Below are 16,366 nucleotides of genomic sequence, written 5' to 3'. Positions count from 1 at the left end.
ACCAGTGGGAGGATTTCAAGAGGAAGGCTCTTATACTGCACTAGAGAAATCGCTCACTGCCTCAAAATCCACTGCTGTGGTTGCATGAGAAAGCATTTTTGTTTTCATCCAAAATAAAGAAAAACCTCAGTCTCAGAATGGGGAATGAAAAACAGGAAAAAGTGAGGTGGTTCAAACCAAACTAAACTCGCATCTCTTCTGAGGACTGTTTGTTATTCATCTGAAAATATAAAATGGCACATCACAGAAAGGTAAAGAAAGGAAAATAAGTGGGAAAAAAGCCAATTATCACAGATTTGGCTAGCTTTGAGAATATGTTGTCTGTTTTTTTAATTTTCACTTGGTCATTCCACACAGGAAACAGTGAAGGAAAGGGGAAACATACTCATAATCACTTCTTCCATAACGGAACAATGGCTTCTCCAGTCCTTTAGCACCAATACACAAAAGCACCAAAAAAAGAATGCTTTTCTGCACCAGCTAGGTCAAATTATGCATACAGATAATAAGCATTTCAAATCAACATGTTGCTTCCGAATGTTAATTTATTTACTTGTCCGAATTACTGACAAGTAAAAAAGACGTATTTGCATTCATTCAAATGTGAGCATCTTTCCCACTGGCACACTGCTGTTTTGTGAGCCTCCTCGTAGACACAGGTTCTGGTCCCATGGAAAGGTCATGGTTACTGGTGTAACCTCCATTCCCTGATGGAGGGAACGAGATGTTGGTGTCGATGTAGTGACACTAGGGGTCACTCTTGGGAGCCCGAGACACCTCTGGTCTTTGATAAAAGGCCAATGAAAATTGGCGAGTGGTATTTGCATGCCACTGCCCCGGACATACGGGTATAAAAGGAGCTGGTATGCAACCACTCATTCGGGTTTTACGCTGAGGAGCCGATATAAGGTCCGGCCATTTCAGCGGGTAGTTCAGCGTTGCGGCAGGAGGGACCAATGTCTCGTTCCCTCCATCAGGGAACGGAGGTTACACCAGTAACCATGACGTTCCCTATCTGTCACTCACAAGTTGGTGTCGATGTAGTGACACTAGGGGTCCCTATACAAAACGCCACAAGGCTGAACGGTGTTACGTGAACTGGCGGTGTGTGGTGGGCAGACTTGCTGTGTGCCTCATAGCCAGCACACCAGGTCGACACGTAACCTCCCCCAACATAGTTATGAGTGTCGAACGGCCCTTTTTGGGGACAAGTCAACTACCCAAAGATAGAGACAGGCTTAACCCAGTCGTGGCCTCTTTTCCCCTTCTCTTTTTCCACTCCCTAAAAAAGAAGGGGGATTATCTGACTGGGCCGCCAGGTCTAGTCGGTGGGGTGTCCCTCCCAAGGGGAGGACCCCGCGGAGACCACACCTTGCCCCAAGAGAGGGGGGGATATTTTTAAGTGGAAAAATACATCACATGGTCTTTCCAACCAAGTGGAGAGCCTACAAGGTAGATCCTGCCCAATGGGGGAGGAGTTACTACAAACATGGAGACTGGGGCAGAGGGGCTCTGCCCAAGGAAGACGCAGTTTGCCAGCAGGGAAACGAACTAGTGGAAGATATAGATCGCATGGGGTTTAGCCTTACAGGGAACCACCACATGCGAAGCACCTACCCCAGAACAGGGCTCTAAGTTAGCGCGTGTACTGGGCCGGCAGTGAGTCTCTCCGAAAACTCGACTGCCACAGGGCTCGGAGAAAGTCAACCAGGGAACAAAACAATTTTGAACACTACTGGAAATTAACAGCGCACGTCTTCAGCTCAAAAGGAGGTGGAAGGCACTATGTGCAAGCGATACACCCGGCCGGCTATCCCGGGCTTATCTGCTTGTGTTGCGTGCCACTACCTGGGATGAAACCGGTTCCACCCGGAGGTTGTAGAACCTTGCAAATGTGTTGGGTGTTGCCCAGCCCGCTGCTCTGCAAATGTCTGTTAGAGAGGCACCTCTGGCCAGGGCCCAAGAAGCCGCTACGCCACAGGTAGAATGGGCTCGTAGCCCTACCGGGGGCGGCATGTTTTGGGCGAGATATGCCATAGTTATGGCGTCAACAAGCCAGTGGGCGATCCTCTGCTTGGAGACAGCGCTTCCTTTCCACTGTGCACCAAAGCAGACAAAGAGCTGCTCAGAGACTCTAAAGCTCTGCGTGCGATCCAAATAGATGAGTAAAGCGCGCACCAGACACAGCAATGACAGGGCTGGGTCTGCCTCCTCCTGGGGCAGAGCTTGCAGGTTCACCACCTGGTCCCTAAAAGGAGTGGTGGGAACCTTGGGCACATAGCCCGGTCGGGGTCTCAGGATCACGTGAGAATAGCCCGGACCGAACTCCAGGCACGTTTCGCTGACAGAGAGCGCTTGCAGGTCACCTACCCTCTTGATGGAAGTGAGCGCAGTCAGGAGGGCAGTCTTCAGGGAGAGTGCCTTAAGCTCGGCTGACTGCAAAGGCTCAAAGGGGGCTCTCTGTAGACCCTGAAGAACTACGGAGAGATCCCATGAGAGAACGAGGGGCGGTCTGGAGGGATTCAGCCTCCTGGCGCCTCTTAGGAACCTGATGATCAGGTCGTGCTTCCCTAAGGACTTACCGTCAACTGCGTCGTGGTGTGCTGCTATGGCAGCAACGTACACCTTCAAGGTGGAAGGGGACAGCCTCCCTTCCAACCTCTCCTGCAGGAAGGGAAGCACTGATCTGACTGCGCATCTCTGGGGGTCTTCGTGTCGAGAAGAACACCACTTAGCGAACAGACGCCACTTAAAGGCATACAGGCGCCTCGTAGAGGGGGCCCTAGACTGAGTGATTGTGTCTACCACCGCGGGTAGGCCACTTAGGTCTTCCGCGTCCCATCCAGGGACCAGACATGGAGATTCCAGAGGTCTGAGCGCGGGTGCCAGAGGGTGCCCCGTCCCTGAGAAAGAAGGTCCTTCCTCAGGGGAATTTGCCAGGGGGGGCTGTCGCGAGGAGTGTGAGGTCCGAGAACCACGTCTGGATGGGCCAGTAGGGTGCTACCAGGACGACCTGCTCCTCGTCCTCCCTGACCTTGCACAGGGTCTGTGCAAGTAGGCTCACTGGGGAAAAGCATATTTGAGAATGCCAGGGGGCCAGCTGTGTGCCAGCGCGTCTATGCCGAGGGATGCCTCGGTGAGGGCGTACCAGAGCGGGCAGTGGGAGGATTCTTGGGAGGCGAACAGGTCCACCTGTGCCCGACCGAATCGACTCCAAATCAGCTGGACCACCTGAGGGTGGAGTCTCCACTCTCCCCTGAGGGAAACCTGCCGTGACAGCGCGTCCGCTGTAGTGTTGAGGTTGCCCGGGATGTAAGTGGCTCGCAGTGACTTGAGATGCTGCTGACTCCAGAGGAGGAGACGGCAGGCGAGTTGTGACATACAGCGGGAGCGCAGACCGCCTTGGTGGTTGACATATGCTACCGCTGCCATGCTGTCCGTCCGAACTAGCACGTGCTTGCCCTGGATCAACGGCCGGAACCTCCGCAAGGCGAGCAGAATTGCCAGCAACTCGAGGCAGTTGATGTGCCAACGCAGCCACGGACCCGTCCAGAGGCCGGCGGCTGCGTGCCCGTTGCAAACAGCACCCCAGTCCGTTTTGGAGGCGTCTGTTGTGACCACGACGCGCCTGGAGACCAGTTCTAGGGGAACACCTGCTCGTAGAAACGAGAGGTCGGTCCAAGGGCTGAAAAGACGGTGACAGATCGACATAATGGCCACGCGGTGTGTCCCGTGGCGCCATGCCCGTCTCGGGACTCGAGTCTGGAGCCAGTGCTGAAGCGGCCTCATATGCATCAACCCGAGCGGGGTGGCCACCGCTGAGGATGCCATATGCCCCAGGAGCCTCTGAAAAAGTATCAGTGGAACCGCTGTGGAACGCCTTCAAACAGGCCAGCACCAACTGGGCATGCTCGTTCATAAGGCGCGCCGTCAGGGAGACTGAGTCCAACTCCAAACCGAGAAAAGAGATGCTCTGAACCGGGAGGAGCTTGCTCTTTTCCCAGTTGACCCGAAGCCCTAGTCGGCTGAGGTGTGAGAGCATCAGGTCCCTGTGTGCGCATAACACGTCTCGAGAGTGAGCTAAGATTAGCCAGTCGTCGAGATAGTTGAGAATGCGAATGCCCACCTCCCTTAATGGGGCAAGGTGAAGTGAATACCACTGAACCTGGGCAGGTGCCTGGCGAACTGAATCGCGTAGCCGAGTCGTACGGTCCAGACCAACCACCGCGATGGATTGGGAAGTGCAAGCCATGCGTCCAAATTCCGTGCGAGGGGGACCAAGGGGACAACGTCGTCGGACGTACCGGCAGGTGGGGCCTCGCGGCGGGGCGGAGTGTGAGGTGCCACAGCACGTCGTGGCCGTGCTGAGTCTAGGGACATCGAAGCACTTACCTGGCTCCTTGTGACCACCCCCGGAACAGCCTGGGATGGGGGAGGAAGAGGCCTGTCCTCGCGACCCGTGGAGGCTGTCACATTGGGGGTGGATTTGTGCCAAAGCTGGTCGCTCAGGGGCGGAAAGGGTACCGCTGGAGCGCCAATCCTGCAAGAAAAAGCCTGTGGACGGTAGTCGTGGTGACGACCGTACACACCGGGTATGTGACCCAGGGAGGAAGGAAGCCGCTCTTTTGCTGAACTGTTGGGTACCGCAGCAACTTGGGCGTGCGGCGAAATCAAACAAAAAGGCAACAAAAGATTTTCCACCCGGCCCTCCACCGGGGGATTGAGTGGTCTTTCTACCAGCTCCACGTGAGTGGGTTCCCTCGTCCCTGGGTTGCCCGTCTCAGGGGTGCTTCGAGGACCTCCGTGGGTTCTTCGGCGCTGGCTGTGAGACAGGTGGCGTCGGCTTCCTGCGGTGGGCTCCATGCCGGGGCCGGGCCGGAGGGGCGGGCTGCGGCGGAGCCAGTGAAGTCACCGCAGGGGGACACCCTCGGCGACGAGCAGACGGGGTGCGGGGTCTTGAGCTGCGCCGGGGCAGGATGTGCCGGATTGCTTCCGTCTGCTGCTTTACCGTCGAGAACTGCTGGGCAAAGTCCTCAACGGTGTCGCCGAATAGGCTCGCCTGGGAAATGGGGGCAGCAAGGAACCGTGTCTTGTCGGCCTCGCCCATCTCGACCAGGTTGAGCCACAGGTGGCGCTCCTGGACCACTAGTGTGGCCATCGTCCGCCCGAGAGACCGCGCCATGACCTTCGTCGCCCGGAGGGCGAGGTCGGTCGCCGAGCGCAGTTCCTGCATCAAATCTGGGGCGGAACTACCCTCGTGGACCTGCAGAAGAGCCATGGCGTGCAGGGCAGAGGTGGCTTGTCCTCCCACGACTTTGTCAGCTCCTCATGCACCTCCAGGAAGAATGGCACTGGAGCGGGGCGCGGCTGTTTTGAGTGGCGCCACGAGCCCAGAAACCAATCATCAAGCCGCGAGGGTTCAGGGGAGAGCGGAGGGTTCCACTCTAGCCCGACACTCGCTGCCGCCCGGGAAAGCATGTCCGTCATTTCGGCATCGGCCTGTAACTGGGCGACCGTCCCCGAAGGGGGAAGCCCAGCTGAGGCTTCTGCGTCCGACTGGACAAGCCCGCTCTCCGATGCTGCACTCGAGAGTTCATCATCTTCGCGGGCCCCGAACAAGAAGCCAGACTCGCCGTGCAATGAACCGGCGGACTCATCCGGAAACCCGATTGGGGCAGACGAGCGTGCTGGGGAATGGGAGGTCCGCGGGGGAATACCCGGCGGAGGCGATCCCATTGAGGTCCCCAAATCGCCCCCATTGCTAGCCGCGCTGACCTCATACCCATAGGTAGGAGGACCGAGGCGGGGAGCCGCTGGAGTGGCTTGCTTTCTTACGAAAGCAAGCCGCGATCGCAACGTTGCCATGGTCATGTTCTCGCAGTGAGAACATGAACCATTCATAAATGATGCCTCCGTGTGGGTCGTGCCCAGACACGAAAGACAGCGATCATGACCATCAGAAGTTGAGAGAAAACGACCGCAACCAGGAATAACACACGATCGGAAAGGCATCTTTAGAAAGACGCATCTTTAAAAAGACATTCCGTGTGTGCGCTCTTGTAGAGAAATATACTCTTTTAGAAGGGAAAAACGCTCTTTCAGAAGATATACTCTCTAGTTTTTCTGCCAAAGCGCCCAGGGGCGTTCTCTGCAGTGCACCAGTGCAGAGGAGGGAGAAGCCGCTGAAATGTGCCATCAGATCCAGCAGAGGTGAATGAACAGTGCTATTCAGCTCAATTAGCATGACCGTTCAGCTCCGAAGAGAAAATCTGAATGAGTGGCTGCATACCAGCTCCTTTTATACCTGTATGTCCGGGGGAGTGGCATGCAAATACCACTCGCCAATTTTCATTGGCCTTTTATCAAAGACCAGAGGTGTCTCGGGCTCCCAAGTGTGACCCCTAGTGTCACTACATCGACACCAACGTCGAGTGAGTGACAGATAGGGAACCAGAAATAATTGCGTTCACATAAACAATGGTGAGTGCAATTTAGTGGTCACATTTTTTTACTCCACTGACAGTTAGGTTTAGGGTTGAAGTTTGGGTGAGGGTGCAGAGTTAATAAAATATGAATTCCTAATGATTATATTACATGATTTATTACTACAAATACAACTCGCTTTTGGTGCCACTCTGTGGACATTTCCCCTGGAAACTGAAGCTCACACGAGAAGGGTTTGTCTGTGTCCTGCAAGACTATTACAAGATACACCCACAACAAGTTATGCCCCCCTTCAAATAACCAGCAAAATGCTCAAGTCTTGCAACAGTTCGATGTCACATTCATCCACTGTTTGTTGTGCTTATTTGGAGTCCTGCAGCAGCCCTACACCTGTCCCTACCGCTAAACCTAACCCTAAACACAAAGATGAAAAAAATGAAAACTTTGTAAAATTATTAAATATACCGCAACTTAAAAGTTCTCTTGAATAGAATCATACCACCATATCACTAGGTGGCGACAGTGAGAAGAAATGTGATGAAAATGAAGAGGAGAAGAAGCTAGTAGTATGCTAAGCTAATAGGCTAAAGCGTTAGCTTGTAAGCTTACTGGAGAAAACCGAACAGAGACATTTTTAATTTCACCATTTATATCTTCGGTTTATTAATATGATATGATACAATTTAAAAGTAACTCTTTGTTATATTTACACAGTTAAGAATCATTCAGCAATTGCATAGGATTTTAACAGTTCTTTTAGCCAATTCACTCGCTTTATGATCCAAGGGGGGCATTACTTGGAGTAGGCGTGTTGTGTAGTGGCTATTCCTTGTCTTGCGGGACACAGACAGATACACTTGGCTCACACGGGCCTTTACATTCAACAACACTTCCAGCTTCAGCCACTGGGGGCAGTGGTTCGAATTTTGGTAAGCACAGACCAATTTCAGTAGGGCTGAAAAGATTAGTCGACGTTATCGACAACGTCGACAATAAAAAATTGTCTACAAAAATGTTAATTGTCGAACAGTCATTTGTCCTCATTTAACATAACATGAGATCACATTAAACTCTAATGATGATGCGCGGGAGCAGCACTGCAGCTCGCGCCTGACTGAGGAGAGGAAGAATTACACAGCTCACAGTCCAGATGCAATCTAAACTTTCCAAACAGCTTCAGGTGATGTAGATCGCAAAGTATGAGGGAATTAAAATGCAAAAATACAAAATAAGTAAATACAGAAGCACTCTGGAGCTGCCGCTCCGCTGAAGCAAAACTTGCATGTCGAGTGTCTTTAATGGAAACACCCTGGCGTTACATCTTAAATGCAGTTATATTTAATGCGTTATAGCTTTATTAAAATTCAAACAATACGGAAGCAGATCATGTAAATAACTACAAACTCTGAAACTGGAATTTCTCTGTGTGGTCAGCGCCTCTTCTATGAGTTGCGCGAATGTCCCGATCTAAGTGGGAGAGACTGAAACTACACCCGGCTGAGGCACGCTCTGAGCGGGTATGCTCATCCCTCGAGCGTGCACGCTTAATGCAGCTAGATTATAACTGATGGCTCGCAACTTAATGAATCATAATAAATGTCACTGTGCATTTCTTATTGTGAAGAAAATTGGCAATATGCAGCTTTAGTAATAAGAGAGAGTTTGTTTTTGTGAGTTAAAGATGGATTGAAGTGAACAGAAAGGTGAGAGAGGTAGTCTTCGCTCCATTATACACTGCAACAAAATATGTTTTTGATTTGTTTTTATTTTCACTTGTTTTCCAAAATAAATATCTAAAACTCCTTTAAAACAATGTACATTTACTTTAGCAGCTATACTGCAGAAGAAAAAAAAATTATCTGAGAATATTGAATATAATATAAAAAGTACAAATATTTAAAAAAATCTAAAAATCCTTTAAAATAAATTTGCATTCACCTGAGAAGCAGCCTATAAGATATTTAGTCTTGCTTTTAAAGAATAGATCTTCAATATAAGTATATATTGTCTTTACTGCATTCGCAGAAGTATAACCAAGTGAAAAAATACATTTATATACAAAATACACTTATATTTAAGATACATTCTCTTAAAGCAAGTCTAAATATCTTATATGTTGCTTAAATGTACAGTTGAAGTAAGAAGTTACATACCCTTAGTTTGAAGTCATTAGACCTAATTTTTTAACCACTCCACAGATTTCACATTAGCAAATTATAGTTTTTGCAAGCCATTTAGGATAGGCTAATTGGCTAATTGGAGTCAATTGGAGGTGTACCTGTGGATGTATTTTAAGGCCTACCTTCAAACTCAGTCTCTCTTTGCTTGACATCATGGGAAAATCAAAAGAAATCAGCCAAGACCTCAGAAACAAAATTGTGGACCTCCACAAGTCTGGTTCATCCTTGTGAGCAATTTCCAAATGCCTGAATGTACCACGTTCATCTGTACAAACAATAGTATGCAAGTGGTGCACTTCGGGACCATGCAGCCATCATACCACCCAGGAAGGAGACGCATTGTGTCTCCTAGAGATGAATGTAGTTTGGTGTGAAAAGTGCATATCAATCCCAGAACATCAGCAAAGGACCTTGTGAAGATGCTGGAGGAAACTAGGGATGTGCGAGTCTAGTCGACTAAACGGTTCTGATGCTGCTAGTCAACACTGGAATTACTAGTCGGTTAATATTTCCCCCCATTAAACTGATAATAATTTTTACACATTTACATTTGGCTTTATATTTTTACAGAGGCTGCACTTAAATTACTGTCATATTAATGTTACATATATCAAATAGAATTAATAATACAAATATTATTTTAAAAAAGAGGATATCTGGAACAGATACAAAGTTTCATTTCACCTCAGGCTGCGCGTGTATCTTCCCTCTCTCTCGTGGCGCACGCAGGAAAATGTCCTCCCTCTAGACAAGCAAACTCAGCAAAGTAGTTATGAAATCACTTCGGTGGTGCGGGAATCGGCTTTCCAAATGTTTGAAAGTCCCTAAGGATGTTTTCACATTTGAGTCTTCTTTACATCTGTGCATCTGTGCATTTTCCGCTGAGTGGACTTTTTCAAGCGCAGGACAGCTGCCTCAGGTGAGTCAAGTCCTGTCTTTCACCGGACCATGTCGATGTGTTAATTTTACTCATCAAAAATTATGCTTTTGAGTTAGTAGCCTAGAAAATAACTGTTTCAGACTAGGTATGCAATTTTTTTAATCTGCTGATTAAGAAGGCTATTTTCAACGAGGTGCCGACTGCTTAACAGGTTAAAATATATTTTATTCTGTGTGCACATCATGTTCAGAATACATTAGGATTATTGCAGGCTATATCACAGGCCTATTTTTTCTATCCTATAGCTACTTTATTTATTTATTTATTTATTTATTTATTTTTTACATCTTATCTGTTATTGGTTGAATTTCTTTACCACAACCGCACGTCGTGAAATACACGCAACTTTTCAGCACATTTATTTTCTCTCTCATAGATTTGGCATACCTGTTAATTATTTTCAACAATGTCCTGACTGTTTTAATATGTTAACTAACTTTTACTTGGTGATTTCCATTTAGAACAGGCTTTTAGGGTTATTCCATTGATCCTGCACTATTCATTCAATTGTTTTTAATAAATATGCCTCTTAAATATTTGCTAACGTTGATTCAGTGAATGCATGTCATGTTCTATATTTAATGTACAATGATCATAATTCAAGGCAAGCATGTCGCAGGTAAATGCCCCATTTCAGTGAAATTTAGCATCAGATTTGGAATAGATTAAGTATTTTAAATGGGTCGCATAATTATTTTATTTTTTTTACTGTTTTCTGAAGGTTGGTTTCTCTTTAGACCAGTCGGTTATAAAACTTCCATTTAAACAACAGTCAAATTAGTCGTAGCGCACATCCCTAGAGGAAACAGGTAGATCTATCTACATCTACAGTAAAACGAGTCCTATATCAACATACAGTGTAAGTACAAATACAGTACTAATTTAGCTTGGCACACCAATTTTTGGGCAGTTTCTCCCATTCTTCTTTGCAGGAGCTCTCAAGCTCCATCAGGTTGGATGGGGAGCGTCGGTGCACAGCCATTTTCAGATCTCTCCAGAGATGTTCAATCGGGTTCAAGTCTGGGCTCTGGCTGGGCCACTCAAGGACATTTACAGAGTTGGCCCGTAGTCACTCCTTTGTTACTTTGGCTGTGTGCTTAGGGTCATTGTCCTGTTGGAAGATGAACCTTCGCCCCAGTCTGAGGTCCAGAGCGCTCTGGAGCAGGTTTTCATCAAGGATGTCTCTGTACATTACTGCATTCATCTTTCCCTCGATCCTGACTAGTCTCCCAGTTCCTGCCGCTGAAAAACATCCCCACAGCATGATGCTGCCACCACCATGCTTCACTCTAGGGATGGTATTGGCCAGGTGATGAGCGGTGCCTGGTTTCCTCCAGACATGATGCTTGCCATTCAGGCCAAAGAGTTCAATCTTTGTTTCATCAGACAAGAGAATTTTGTTTCTCATGGTCTGAGAGTCCTTCAGGTGCCTTTTGGCAAACTCCAGGTGGGCTGTCATGTGCCTTTTACTGAGGAGTGGCTTCCATCTGGCCACTCTACCATACAGGCCTGATTGGTGGAGTGCTGCAGAGATGGTTGTTCTTCTGGAAGGTTCTCCTCTCTCCACAGAGAAATGCTGGAGCTCTGTCAGAGTGACCATCGGGTTCTTGGTCACCTCCCTGACTAAGGCCCTTCTCCCCCAATTGCTCAGTTTGGCCGGGCGCCCAGCTCTAGGAAGAGTCCTGGTGGTTCTTCCATTTATGGATGATGGAGGCCACTGTGCTCATTGGGACCTTCAATGCTGCAGAAATCTTTCTGTACACTTCCCCAGATCTGTGCCTCGATACAATCCTGTCTCGGAGGTCTACAGACAATTCCTTGGACTTCATGGCTTGGTTTGTGCTCTGACATGCACTGTTAACTGTGGGACCTTATATAGATAGGTGTGTGCCTTTCCAAATCATGTCCAATCAACTGAATTTACCACAGGTGGACTCCAATAAAGTTGTAGAAACATCTCAAGGATGATCAGTGGAAACAGGATGCACCTGAGCTCAATTTTGAGTGTCATGGCAAAGGCTGTGAATACTTATGTACATGTGATTTTTTTTTTTTTTTCGGTTTTTTTTTTTTTTTTAATACATTTGCAAAGATTTCAAACAAACTTCTTTCACGTTGTCATTATGGGGTATTGTTTGTACAATTTTGAGGAAAATAATAAATTTAATCCATGTTGGAATAAGGCTGTAACATAACAAAATGTGGAAAAAGTGAAGCGCTGTGAATACTTTCCGGATGCACTGTAACCTGAAAGGCTGCTCAGCAAGGAAGAAGCCACTGCTCCAAAACTGCCATAAAAAAGCCAGACTACAGTTTGCAAGTGCACAAGGGGACAAAGATCTTACTTTTTGGAGAAATGTCTTCTGGTCTGATGAAATTTTACTGTTTGGCTATATTGACCATTGTTATGTTTGGAGGAAAAAGGGTGAGGCTTGCAAGCTGAAGAACACCATCCCAACCATGAAGCATGGGGTGGCAGCATCATGTTGTGGGGGTGCTTTGCTGCAGGAGGGACTGGTGCACTTTACAAACTAGATGGCATCATGAGGAAGGAAAATTATGTGGATGTATTGAAGCAACATCTCAAGACATCAGCCAGGAAGTTAAAACTTGGTTGCAAATGGGTCTTCCAAATGCACAATGACCCCAAGCATACCGCCAAAGTTATGGCTAAATGGTTTAAGGAGAACAAAGTCAAGGTACTGGAGTGGCCAACACAAAGCCCTGACCTCAATCCGATAGAAAATGTGTGGGCAGAACTGAAAAAAGCATGTGCGAGCAAAGAGGCCTACAAACCTGACCCAGTTACACCAGTTCTGTCTGAAGGAATGGGCCAAAATTCAAGCAATTTATTGTGAGAAGTCTGTGGAAGGCTACCCAAAACCCAAGTTAAACAATTTAAAGGCAATGCTACCAAATACTAACAAAGTGTATGTAAACTTCTGACCCACTGGGAATGTGATGAAAGAAATAAAAGTTGAAATAAATAATTCTCTCTACTATTATTCTGACATTTCACATTCTTTAAATAAAGTAGTGATCCTAACTGACCTAAGACAGGGAATGTTTTCTATGATTAAATGTCAGGAATTGTGAAAAATTGAGTTTAAATGTATTTGGCTAAGGTGTATGTAAACTTCAACTGTATCTTGTTTTAAGGATTTTTAGACAATTTTAAATGGAAAACAAGACAAAAACACTTCATAACAATAGGATTTTTTGCAGTGAATTTCTTTACTGAATTAAACTTATTAAAAAGGTTTTTTCCCCTCTTTTAATTCAGTGAATGTCATTTAGAGGTATTTTTAAAAGATGATTTTGTCCTCTTAATTGTTAGTAAGCACGTTTAATTCAACCTTTTATGTCGGGGCACAAGTTGAATAATCGGTTAAGAGCAAATGATTAATCGTTGCAATAATCGCCGAATAATCGTTCTAATAATCGTTAGATTAATCGATTATCAAAATAATTGTTAGTTGCAGCCCTAGATTTCAGCAGCAGAACTTTCGACCTACAGTCACCTCATTCACAGTGCAATCAGTCTGTGGTATGAGTGGTTTCTACACCAGCTCATTTTGTGCCAAATTATGCTTAGATTTGCTCTTATTAATAATTTTTGTTAACTACTTCATCAACTAACTACTCTCGCACTACCTGCAAATCATTGCTTCAAAGTTCCGCCACAGCAGTTGAACAGTTGTATCATGCAAACAATCATTGTTCGCAACACATATTGAGCAACCATTTAATTACCATATGGCCACAAATACCAACTCCTGACATTTTTCTTTCTTTACGACACACTGAAAAAAAAAATTGTGATGAAGTAAATATACCAGTAACTTTAAGCGTTAACTTGAAAATATTAAATGCTACATTTGTACTCAAATTAAAAATGAAAGCTTTATCTTATAAGTAAATATTATTTATGATTGTTTGTTATCTTTACGATGCATCAGGACTGATATTTACCCTTGAATTTATCCTAATACTTAGAACTTGTCATATTTATTTGCTAATTTGAGTAAAATTCACAGGTAAATAAAATAAGTACATTTTACTTAACATTTCAAAGCTGGTATTTCCAGCATGCACCGGGCTTGAATAATTAATGAGCTTGAATATTTTAGTTTGCAAGTTAATTTGCTTGTTTTTGTTGTTACATTTGGTAACTTCTTGTTTTGTGTAGTCTGAAGTTCATTTTATACTCAAAATGACCTATATATCTGTTGATTGTTACCCTCATTGAGAATTTTACATTTACAATTACATGAGAATTTCTAAATAATAACTAAAGCACCAGGAATTGTGTGTAGCCTTTACTTGAAAATATGCTCTGTACAATTAACTAGCAGTTTCTGCGTGGAAATTGTTTCCTAGTTTTGTTTATTTTAAGTAAACCCCACTCCAATATTTTTCTGGTGCCTCCCTTTGATAGCCTTGAGCGTGCCACATGTTTGCACGTGTACCCTTCCACAAAAACACATGCACACACTAGAGGCATAGGATGACCTTTTAACTGGACATCTGTAGTACGACATGGCAGTGGCCTAGGAGACGGCATTCCAGCTTTAAGTCACTGAACCTCATAAACCCAAACTCATGTTCTGCTCATTTGAGCAACCAAAAGCCAGTGAAGGGAGAGCGAGATCAGGGTGGTGGGAAGGGAGGGCAGTCTCACTAAAACAGAGACGCTTGTCAGTATTATCAAAGGCCCCCACACAAGTGGAGAATGTTTGGTGGAGGCAGCAAACAGAGACACATAATGTGGCTATTTATCTCTCATGTGACTGTGCATATATTAGAGGGGACAGACCATCAGCAGGCACCATGAATGAGAACTTCAACAAAGTCTGTCTTTCTTCAGCACAGTCATTTTTCATATTCCAAGTATAACTGGTAAACAGTGCATGGAATGAGATCCCAAGAACAGCAGTGCTTTTCAACTCTACTGATTATATGCATCTTAGATCTGGGTCTTGGCACCCAAGATAAGAACTGGACATTGTGTGCCCAGAAACAATGTATTCAATTTGTGCTCTGAAGCAAATCTAACCGTTGTGATCGATACTGTTGCAGGTTGTCTTTACATCTGTGCTGCAGTTTGATTAGTGATGAGTAGTGAGTTTTTCTGACTGTAAACACCCTCTTCCTCTGTCATGTGTGTATAAAAAGAAAAGAAAGAAGAAGAAAAAAAAAAACAGGATGTGGGGACCTCTGGTTTTCCCAGTCTTTGGAAAACATCTTTTTTTTTAGGTCAATCCATTGCTCGTCCCAGATAAGCAGTGGAAACACTTTTGGAAGTAGTTTGCAATACATTACAGCAAACATGCGTATCTCCCCAGTGTCTGAATGAGAAGTTTGAAGTTGTTTATCCTCATCTGCACCAGTTACGGTCTACCACCATAATCTGATTATGAGCTTGGGTTGCTTACCAGTCTACTTAAAAACAGTATCAATCGAGAGAGACATTGTACACTTGTTACATTAGCTATACCAGAATCATTTGAAAGAAAGAAAACAATTCATATGATCCCTCCAGCACTGCTGTTGCACATGTGTCTACTTCCTAATAGTGTAGTAGTTCATAAATGAATCACTCTTAGCTCATCCTTGCTTGGTCGAGAAACTTGTTGAATCAAAATACTAGCATCACATTTGATGGGATGACAACACATTTACAGGCAACAGAAATAACAATTGCACCTTTAATAGTATGACGTTCCCCTTACTGAGAGGTCATACTTTAAATTCACACTTGAGGGATTATATGACACCTTAGTCATCGTGAAATGACAGTTCCCAGCGACTTTCCTAAAGTTAATAACTTTTCACCTCCTCGACCTCAGTTAAAACGACAAAATGACTTACCCATGTTTGAGACTAAAAGAGCTCGTCAACGCTGGAAAAGTCCACAGTTCAAGAGTTTGTCAGTATGAGCTGTGGAGCACGGCGGTCAGTATACTGGATGAGGCGACGTCACAATCACTAAAAGGCGGGGGAAACTTATCAATGCCAAATTGTCAACTTTATTCACACAATATTAGTCGAGCATTTAATTGTTGAATATGAGCGCGACATAATATCAGCTTGGAAGAGTGCAACATTAAGTGTCAAGAACTTGAAAAATGTGATCTACCAAAGAGCGAGCTCTTTAACCAAATTATTTTATTCATTTCGCAGCAGTAAAAGTCTACTGACTGTAATAATGCAGGAATGCGTCTTGCGGGGTGGACGTCCAAACAATGCACGTAAAACATAACTAGTGATGGAATTATATTATAAGTATTTCTCTTGAACAGTCGCATGAAATTGCACAATTCTATTACTAAAGTATATGTTCCAACATGAGTACCAGCTACTTAGAATTTACCCCTTTACCGAACACACCCCTCTGTGATTTGCAATGTCTCAACTAGTGATATTAATAAGGTACGCAGTGACCTCTGCTGGTGCGATAGAGAAGTTGCACTCACAATTATATAGGCAACACTACTGTATAAAGCGCCGTTCACACCAAACATGTTTTTTTGTGTTCAGTCCTGCGCAAGACGGACTCTATTTTAGACGCCGTGTCAGGTAAAAAAAAGAACATCAACTTTTAAAAAAAATTACGTCTCGAGACAGCTGCGTTCTGTTATGTGTTTTGCCTTTTTTTTTTTTTTTTTTTTTTTTTTTTTTAAGGCGCGAGAACACGTTCGGTCTGAACAGCCCCTTTATGAACGAAAAATTGAATGCAAACGTGCAATAAGCTATTATCGCACTCTTAAATAGGCCTAGGTGATGCTTTGCAGTCGTGCAG

The 16,366-nt window shown here is 45.3% G+C and overlaps 1 protein-coding gene across 1 annotated transcript in view; it reads right to left on the bottom strand.

Annotated features, from left to right (window-relative positions):
* gpm6ab (glycoprotein M6Ab) overlaps window positions 1–15,552 on the bottom strand; it is a 103,327-nt gene extending 87,775 nt beyond the window's left edge. The window contains exon 1 of the mRNA XM_051703014.1: window positions 15,436–15,552. Within this exon, the coding sequence (XP_051558974.1) occupies window positions 15,436–15,439 (4 nt within the window). The 5' untranslated portion in view covers window positions 15,440–15,552. The remainder of the gene's footprint in view (window positions 1–15,435) is intronic.
* Between the last annotated feature and the right edge of the window lie 814 nt (window positions 15,553–16,366).

The sequence above is a fragment of the Myxocyprinus asiaticus genome, chromosome 7, assembly GCF_019703515.2.
Source record: "Myxocyprinus asiaticus isolate MX2 ecotype Aquarium Trade chromosome 7, UBuf_Myxa_2, whole genome shotgun sequence".
NCBI lineage: Eukaryota > Metazoa > Chordata > Actinopteri > Cypriniformes > Catostomidae > Myxocyprinus > Myxocyprinus asiaticus.
The sequence above is the reverse complement of the archived record's forward strand: the minus strand, read 5'-3'. Positions and strand labels throughout refer to the sequence as shown.